At 32.9% G+C, this 9,673-nt stretch overlaps 1 protein-coding gene across 1 annotated transcript; it reads right to left on the bottom strand.

The window, feature by feature from the left end:
• Positions 1 to 2,330: 2,330 nt before the first annotated feature.
• Positions 2,331 to 5,903, bottom strand: LOC21391354. Its single transcript, XM_010093680.2, has 5 exons — positions 5,723 to 5,903; positions 5,151 to 5,612; positions 3,528 to 3,811; positions 2,976 to 3,203; positions 2,331 to 2,858 (listed from the first exon to the last, which is right to left on the bottom strand). Exons 2-5 carry the CDS (start codon positions 5,590 to 5,592, stop codon positions 2,346 to 2,348), a joined length of 1,467 nt encoding a protein of 488 aa, XP_010091982.1. The 5' UTR covers positions 5,593 to 5,612; positions 5,723 to 5,903; the 3' UTR covers positions 2,331 to 2,345.
• Positions 5,904 to 9,673: the final 3,770 nt, after the last annotated feature.

Genomic DNA, 9,673 nt, shown 5'->3' with positions numbered 1-9,673 from the left:
AACACACCCACTTGAGTTAAAGTTGTAATTTGAGTTTGTGTTTGGATGTACACATTTGAGTTATTATTTGAATTGATAATCTTTTTAAATTTGTATTTGGGTGGGTCAAAACTTAAATTTGTATTTATATAGTATTTTAATAAAAATTCAATGGTGATGAAAAATTTAATAGGGTATATGAATGAGATTTTATTCGTCTTTTCATTGTGAATGTATAGAAAACAAATCATCTCAATCAAAATTAAAACGAAAAAGTTATGATATTTTTAAGAATAGAAAAAATAATATTCATTAACTTGAGTTCGAGTTTATGAACTCGAGTTGAAGGAAAAACTTGAACTCGAGTTCAAATTTGAGTTTAAACTCGAGTTTAAACTCGAATTTAAACTTGAGTTTAAACTTGAGTTCAAGCTCAAATTTTACAAAAGAATATAAACTTAAATAAAATTATAAGTCGAGTTCAAAAGTTTCGTTATAAAAAAATAGCTCCTAAATAAATAATAAATACTAAATAATAAGGTGTCGTCCTTTCAGCTTTAATCACTAGTTCTGCACAAGGATCTACAAATAATTTTAATACTCGCACAAAAGCAAAATGTGGAGTAAAAATGACATGTGGCTTCTTATTTAGCCCCCCACGAAAAGAAAAACAATTGACTTCGGGTTATTTTAATGTAACATGTTTCTTAGGACAACCAAACGGCAAGTTGCGAACATAACAAATTAACCTCAGCAATGTTTAAAATTTCTGCAGATATTAAATGCTGTTTCTTTTGCATAATTGTATGATAGTATCAGAAGTATTGAAGGGTAACATCCGTTGAATTTGACAACGTTATTCTGTAGGTCGTAACACATTTAAGATTATCAACTTGTCAATACTTATCAACATTTCGACTTACTTATAAAAGAAGAAGAGTCAAGATTTTTAATTGACCGTCGCCTTAATGCATCACTTGGGAAATCTTGACTGGTGATTCCTATGCAGAGTTATCAATAATTAGTGCGGAAATCCTGACTGGAAATCTTGACCGGTGACGTTGCATTAAGTTATCAATAATTAGTGCGGGAGATAAAATATCTCCGGGTCGCTCCTTCATTAAGAGAGTCTTCATTCAACCAAACCCTAACAAAAAAGTTTATATTTTTTTATTTAATATTGGAGGCAAACTTAAAAATATACTTATCATCATTTATGGTTTATAAGTTACGTAGGAGGGTCGAAGATATGCTGTACTTCCGAAATACTGAAACTCTATCAAATTCTAAAGACAAGTCTGTTGATTTAAGCGTTAGAGTTTCCTCGGCCACACCAATGTGCACCTTACTTTATTCTTTTGCAGAGTTTTTACTGCTCATTAAGGTGTTCTTATCACGTTTTTGCTTGATAGATTATTCGTTTGATCCGAATTACGTACAGAGGGGTCCGTTCGGTTTGCTAATTCGAGTTTTTAATTCGAGTTGAGATGTAATGTTGTGTGAGAACTTTTTATTGTAACAAAAAGTTAAATGTGACTGTTTCTGAGAGCTTTTTACTGTAGCAAAACTCGAATCAGCGAAAAAAATGGGAGAACGTGCTCCTGGTGTTGTATAAATTTTTGCTCCAAGCTATTCTTTAGATTCAATTTTAAACATAAATCATTTTTAAAAATGCGTTTGTTTTACTGTAGCAAAACTCGAATCAGCGAAAAAAATGGGAGAACGTGCTCATGATGTTGTATAAATTTTTGCTCCAAGCTATTCTTTAGATTCAATTTTAAACATAAATCATTTTTAAAAATGCGTTTAGTAATTTTATCAAAAGATTATTTTCTATATAAAAAAACTCATTAATGTCTCTCTTTCTCTCTCTCTACTCGAGAGAAGAGAAAACGAAAATAAAAAATAAAAGACGACTAAAAGTCGTTTTTCATTTCTCTCATTTTTATACTAAACCAAAAAATCATTTACATTTCCGATTTTGTCTTTATTGCGCCAAACATCGATTTAAAAACGTTTTTTTTTTTTTTTAAGAAAACGTGAAAAATAAAAATAGGATCAATATGAAACATGGCCTATATAATCCTAAAGGACTAGTTACAAGGTGAAGAAAAAAATGACCAATTGCCGCCTACGGTACGTGTTTCTTACATGCACAAACCCACGTGATGAGAGAATGACTAACATCTACGCACCTTGATGTTGTACTATTGTGGAGTAGATTTTATTCTAAAATTCCATAGCAAGCTGTGGCCTAAAGAGCAACTCTTTACTAATAAAGATTTCTCTATGCACAACAATCAAAAGAAGAACAAAGCAGTATGGAAATATATATATATATATATATATATATATTTATATATATATTACACCCAGTTGCTAGACAGTGCAAAATCATGGAATCTAAAGGAGAGCTCCCCAGCCGTATCTCGAACAAGCCTTGGCTCTCGACTATTACCGACATCTTCACCGCTATCATGAGATTCTTCAATAGGCAGAGGCAGTACTTGGTTCTCATTCGGGTGCCGCGATAACTGAACTTCGGGTGGTAATGGCAGCACAGGTTGGGAAGCAGCCCTTACCCTGGCCTGGCTTACTCTTGGTGAGACCAATGCCCTGTCCCACAAAAAGACGTGAATGATGATTGGTACCTTGGCGTGCCGGTGCAAGGAAAGCTTCTGGCTCAGTGAAACGGTGTCAAAGCACCTAACCGCTCCTGTTGAAGACACCATCCATGGCAGGACCTTCTGGTTTGACACTCTTGACACAACCAGGAGCCTAGATGTGTTCATCCCTAGTTTGTAAAGATTGTTGAGTCCTGATCGGCTTGAAGGCACGTCCTCGTTGCCATCAATAACTGATGACACGTAAATAAATCCCTGTCAATTACAAGAAAATCATAAGCTAAGCAGGCCCGTGTTTGATGAAATTACGTGCTAGCTACTTACTATAAGAATTTGGTCAGGGCTTTGAGAGAAACTTAATTACGAGCTCACCTCTTCAGTACGACTGATGGCAAATCCAAGTTTCGTGTCGCCTTCTTGTATCTTTATTTCAATAGCAATTTCTTCTCCCAGAGGTGCATACCACAGCCGAACTGCTCGAACAACGCCAATATCAACCCCATGGTAGTCCTCAAATCCGTACAAACTTGCATTTGCAAGGTTTGCTAGATCAGACAATGATCCGGCGTTCACAGTGGAAGAAGCTGTCTCTCCTGAAATCTGTTATACACCCGGAACATAAATAAATGAACCTAATAAAAGTTTATCCAACCTTGAAACTCAAAGAAACCTACACAAGCTTAAACTATTAGCTCTATAATCTAACGGGACATAAGGCAAAAGGAAAAATATTACTAAGTAGTTCCAGTGTTGATAAAGTCATTAAAGTAGCTTTTTTTTTCTTTTTTTTGCTCATCAAACTTGCATTTAGATAACCACCATCAGCGCTTTAGATATTAAATTTGAGATTTGAAATATGCAACCAAAAAAAGTAGCTCAATTACATATATCTGATAGTTTTTGTGAAATGTTAGGGAGTTTTACCTTGGTAAGCAAGGATTCAGTCTGTATATTCATAAAAACGATGGGAACTCCGGAGGCCTGAGACGCATTAAGCCACGCATTTGCCCTGGCAAGACTATCCTCGAGGTCGTTGTAACGAGAAGCAGCTCGATCTGAAGCCTTTGGAAGAAGGAGTAAAGAAAAAAATGAGCTAAAATTTGGAACCGCTAGCAACTCATGCATCCTCCTCTCCCATGGATATGCGACATATCCATCTTGTAGCCGAGTCCTTGTCAACGCATTAACCATCCTCGCACCCCTTGAAGCTACAAAACATATCTCACATTTGAGAATATTCCTTCAATATAAAAGTGACAGAAAAAAAATGATGTAACATGTGCATTGTAATTTCACCAACTCATTGCTAAGATTTACAATAATTTTGCTAGCTACCCTTCCCTCAAAATTGATCAAAAGAATGAGAAAACAACACCGAGACGAGTCTTATGCATCATCGTAAAGTTTGAAGAGTGAAATCACTAATATCATGTGAACTGAACACAGGTTGGGACGTTTCCACTAAGAAGGAAAAAAAAAACCACAGGTTGCGATCAAGCTGATCAAACATATAAATCAATCATCACAAAAAGGAAGTCACGAATATTATGCAGCTGTTGGCCTATATAAAGTTGGTGCCGCTTTCAGATTGCAGCCAACACGTTCTTGAAAACGATATATACCAACAAGCATTATTAAAAAAGTACTAATTATGAATCTAGGATTCTAGGATTCAAATGATGACCACGCCAAGTGGGGCAATCACAAGTTCACAACTTTGTGAGTAAAACGTCAGTAAATTCCTCGTAGTTTCATGGGTAATATGATTAACTTTTTTGAAGTCCAAAGAAGAAAATAATAAGGAAAGAGACGGCTCTTTTAAATAAGTCGACTATTGATTTAGGAAGAGGATAAGAAAGAAAATACGACAATAACAGGAAAACTTAAGCTTTCAAAAAGTCAACAAAAGATTCCAAAACCACTTGGCCTTTGTTAGGCACTCAACCTCCAATAGAAAACTCTGAAATTGTAAAATATCGTTTATAAACTTGCCTAATAAAAAATCCTGTTACTTTAAGTATATAGATTTCTGAAGCTCAATGAAAAAACAAAAAAACAAAAAAAAACATATATTGATTTCCCAAAATATTTTATGCAATGAATAAGATCAACAAGAAATTGACAACTACAATTTAAGTTTTTTTAAGTATTTGGGTTCCCAAACTTAGTAACGGTATGACACTTCCATTTTCACTTTTAAAAAAAAACAATTTATTAATAATTTTTTCCAAAAGAAAAAACAATAATTAATTTTAATTATTAAGGGGGTTAAATTTCAGAGAATTATATGATCAACTCAGAGATAAAATTACCAAAAGACTTATAATTTTTCAAGAACTAAAGTATCAAAACATCCTATGTGATCAACATTTACTCTTATAATTGGAGTTAGTTGATAATTTTTTGCAATTAATTATCGAAAAGTAGAAGGTAAGAACCCAAAATATTATAATGACAACAAGCGATGAACATCCTCGCGCGTGCGAAAAACAGACTCGGGCGAGGAAGGTCAACGGAAAGTCAAAGATTCATGCGAAAGGAAAATACCTTGGAGATCGAAGCAATCGGACTCGGTCCGATCCAGGAACCCGACGGCGTAGTTCGGATCGTCGATGGAGCGGAGCATGTACTGCTTCCTGCCGGCGGATTCGTTGGGGACGATGCAGGCCTGGAGCTCGGCGAACTCGTCGCGGCCGCGGCGGACTCGGACGAGGATCGAGGTGTCCTTTGCCCTAAACGAGCCGTGGAGGATCTTCTGGACGCCGCTCCGGCCATTCTTGAAGGGCGATTTGACGGTGATCGAGGTCCCGATCCGGAGCTCCTCCACTATGTCGCCGGTCTGGAGCATGTCGTCGGTCCACTCGTCGGCCTTTGAGCTTCCTTTCAGGCACTCGATCGACAGCGCCGTCGGCGATTTCGCGGCGGAAGATGAGTCTGATCTCGTCGGTGAGTCTGATGAACTATTTGGCTGGCCTCGTTCCATGGTCATCTTCAATCACTATAAAGCCACTATACATACACACACACACACATAGAGATATATAGTTATGCAAAAGAACAGTGATACAGATATAATTATAAACAAACAATATACGTGCACTAGAAGAGAAAGGGCTTACTGTTAGTTGAGAATCATTTCCTCAGTTTTATAATTTGTGTGTGATTTTTGAGACAGAATTTGAAGAGAGAGAAAGAGAAAGGAGATGTGAAAGGGTTTGGAGGGAAGAAGAGAAGTAAACAAAAGAAGCTTGATATTGAAAATATTGGAGAGCTGGGAAAGGAAAGGAAAAGAAAAGAAAAGAAAACAAACACGAGCGATGGCGTGAATTTCCAAAGGTTGGTTTGGGCATATGAAACATGAATGTCACTTTCAACGGGTTGGGTTGGAGACAAAGTCAACATTTTCGCGAGAGATTTTTTCTTTTTTTTTGGTTTGGAGTTTTATATAAATAAAGAAATAAAAAAGAATAATGGTTTTTTTTTTAATTCTAAGAAATTTCGTTGGATACGTCTGTGAGATGTATGTGAATGTGATGGATATTTCGACATTCGATTCTCAACTGTAAAGTTTGTAATAATTTGATTTCCGGTATAATTTTGCAGCAAAAAAAAAATATAATGTCATCAGTCCAAACCGTCAATTTAAGATTGAAAAGAAATGGATTGCGCATCTCAGAAAAAAAAAAAAAAAAAAAAAAGTTATTTTTTAAGAAAAATAATAAATCCTAGGAATATCCCAAGAATGAAAGGGGGTTGTTGGGTTAAGGCTCGCGGCAAAGAAGCAGCGAGGGAGGTTCACCGCCTCGAGTGATGAAGAAGATTTGGCTATAAATAGTCGTTTTTATGGCCTTATTCATTCTACCGATTTAAATTTTTAATTATAAATTTTTACAGTTAAAAATTTTTAAAAAATATCACGTTTAATTTTTTTTACTACAATTAAAAGCTCTTAGAAAATATAACATCTCAGCTCGAGTTGAAAACTTGAATCTGCAAAGCGAATGAAACCTATATATTCAATATCGTTAGTTTTAGGCCTGGTTCAGTTTGTAGATTTCGAGTTTTTAATTTGAGTTGAGATGTGATTTTACGTGAGAGCTTTTCATTGTAGCATAAAAAGTTAGATGTGACTTTTTATGAGAACTTTTAATTGTAACAAAACTGAAATTAAAAACTCGAATTGATGAAATGAACAGGACCTCAATTTTATTTTTTTAGTTTATCGTTTGTCTTGATGGATATTTCGTTACCATATTATATAAATGAATTAAAAATAACTATATTAATTATTGTAATAGTCCGCCTTAAATATTAAAATATTGAATGTTATAATTAAATATCTCTCCTATAACAATTTAGGAATTTAGATATGTTTACGTGGATTTGGATTTCTAAGGGGATTTTTATTTTTGTATTCGTCTCTGATTCCGAATCATGATTTATGATTCTCTACAGTATTTTTTTCTCACAAAAAACACACGTAAAACAAGAATAATTCTAAATTCACGAACCAAACGTCCACTAAGGCCTTGTTCGGCAAGGTGAATTTTGAGTTAAAAACTAAAAAAAAAATAACTTGAGTTATAACTTTATTCGAGTTCATGTTCTTTTAAGTTTGAACTTGAGTTTGAACTCGATTTTAAACTCGAGTTTGGAACTAAAACTCGAGTTCAAGTTTCCCATTCAACTCGAGTTCAGAAACTCGAACTCAAGTTAATGAACAATATTTTTTCTATTCTTACAAATGCTATAACTTTTTCGTTTTAATTCTGATTGAGATGATTTTTTTTCTATGCGTTGACAACGAAAAGACGAATAAAATTAGACCCATATACTCTATTAAAAATTTTCATTAGCATTGAGTTTTTATTAAAATACTATATAAAAATAAATTTAAGTTTTGACTTACTCAAACACAAACTCAAAAAAGATTCTTATCTCAAACCATAACTCAAATGTACACAACCAAACACAAACTCAAGTTATAACTTCAACTCAAATTATAACTCAAACTCAACTTAAAATCTACACTTAAGTTACATAACTCAAAAATATCAAAAGAACAAGCCCTAAGTCTTATCTTCTATTTGGATTAGGCCAGTAAAATTTTATCTTGATCTGTCCCATTGCATTGTTGTGGACGGAATGTCACATTGTGGGAGCGTAGCGTCGGATAGATGTCATGTGGTAGGGTGTTGCCGGAGTAGGGGCTCTAACTTGTGAAGGGTAGAGGGTGCTACCAACTCGGTTGCTCTTATAAAATTATCTACATGTCAAGCAGTTATGGTTTTAATTTGGCGGTTCTTTAAAAAATTTTGTTATTTTGATTATTGATAAGCTTTCAATGTTATTTTTGCAGTTGCGCTTAAAAAGATTGTCATGTTCATTTCACGTAGTATTTTCAGTCCTATTTTTAACATTGATAAAAACTAATTTAAGAGTTTCTCTCTCGTATAATTTTATTGAGAATTAAATTATCTAAATTTTTCTGTTTATTTCATCGATTCGAGTTTTGTCACAGTAAAAAGTTATCAGAAACAGTCACATTTTATTTTTTTACTACAATAAAAAATTATCACATAAAGTTACATATCAACTCAAATTAAAAATTAAAATTAACAAACTAAACGGACTTATTTAGAGACCTAACGTGCTATTAACCTTCGAAAGCTAAAAATGGCGATTTTGAAACTTTTTTCTTTTTGCTCCTCCTCCACCAGATAAAGAAAGTACTTTTCCTCCCTCTAAACCTATTATTATTGTTTTTATACCGACTCTCTAGAAACTGGATGATCTCACTCAACTTTGGGAGTATTGCGTCATTATATTATTGGAAAACAATAGAAAATGACAGAAAAAAGAATCTAACGCGGTTTGTACAAAAAAAAAAAAAAAAAGAGAAAAGAAAAAAATTATCATCGGCACACTAAGCCAAAAACAGAATCCAATCCGACTGTAAAAGTATAGAATGCCTGCTAAATGCCAACATACAAAGTCATTTCCTCTATTTTATATTTATATTTTACTGACTAGTTGTTTTATAACCTGATTTTTGAACCAAAAATAGTTTAGAGAGATTTTTTGATACGTTTAATGTATCGATAGATTAGATTATTTTAATTATTAAATATGTATATTTTTTAATTTTTACGTGATTTTATGCATATTTAATTGATAAAAAACTTAACCTATTGATATATTAGCGCACCAGAAAAGTCTTAAATATTTATTTTACTTTTAGATCTAATATTTATTTTGCCCTAAAGGACAAGCTCGAATTTATTTCCACTTATGGACATAAATAACAGCAACTTTGGTTAGCAAAAATAAATAAATAAATAAAAATAACAGCAACTTGCCATTTGCCACCGAGCCATCATATTTCATATTTATGTTGACGTTAGTTAATAAATATAGATAAATAAAATTATTATATTCAGCGCAAGACGAAATTAAAATTATTATACAATCAAATTTTATTACCCAGACAATCCGTTCTGGGCTCCATTTTGATTACATTATTGCTTCAATGAATATATTTGCTTACAATCAATTTTTAGTACAGTTCCTATATTGTTTTGACATTATAAGCAACATATACTTGACTTGAATATTATTATTATAGGTTTCTTTCAAAAATAACACATCAACAATACTATTATCATATGATTTTTTTTTTATAGCAAAAATCGTAGGTTTCTTTCAAAAGAGTACATCGACAATATTTGATTACTTGTTCGACTTGATCTGGTGTACCTCAAATATACTTCCATTCCATTTATGGTGTGTTTGGTTGGGTGGAAATGAATGGAATAGAATGAAATTCTAGTTTGATATTTGGTTAAATTTATAAGAAATGAATGATCATTCAAAAAGAATGGTCATTCACCTATTTTTGATAAATTATCATTCCTTCCTCACATGAGAGAAGAATGACCATTCTAATTTTTTTTTTCATAATTACCCTTCAATATTATAATATAATTAAAATATATTATATAGTAATTATATCTTATAATATAATATATAATAAAAAATATTATAATATAATAATTAATCTATAATATAGT

This window comes from Morus notabilis, unplaced genomic scaffold (assembly GCF_000414095.1).
Source record: "Morus notabilis unplaced genomic scaffold, ASM41409v2 Scaffold18, whole genome shotgun sequence".
Lineage (NCBI taxonomy): Eukaryota > Viridiplantae > Streptophyta > Magnoliopsida > Rosales > Moraceae > Morus > Morus notabilis.
This window is presented reverse-complemented; position numbering and strand designations above follow the sequence as displayed.

Coding starts and splice junctions, on each gene's coding strand:
- LOC21391354 (XM_010093680.2), bottom strand. CDS start 5,592: ATGACCATGGAACGAGGCCAGCCAAATAGTTCATCAGACTCACCGACG. Junction 3,204..3,527: donor CTGAATCCTTGCTTACCAAG/GTAAAACTCCCT, acceptor GGTGTATAACAG/ATTTCAGGAGAGACAGCTTC. Junction 2,859..2,975: donor CCATCAGTCGTACTGAAGAG/GTGAGCTCGTAA, acceptor TGTAATTGACAG/GGATTTATTTACGTGTCATC.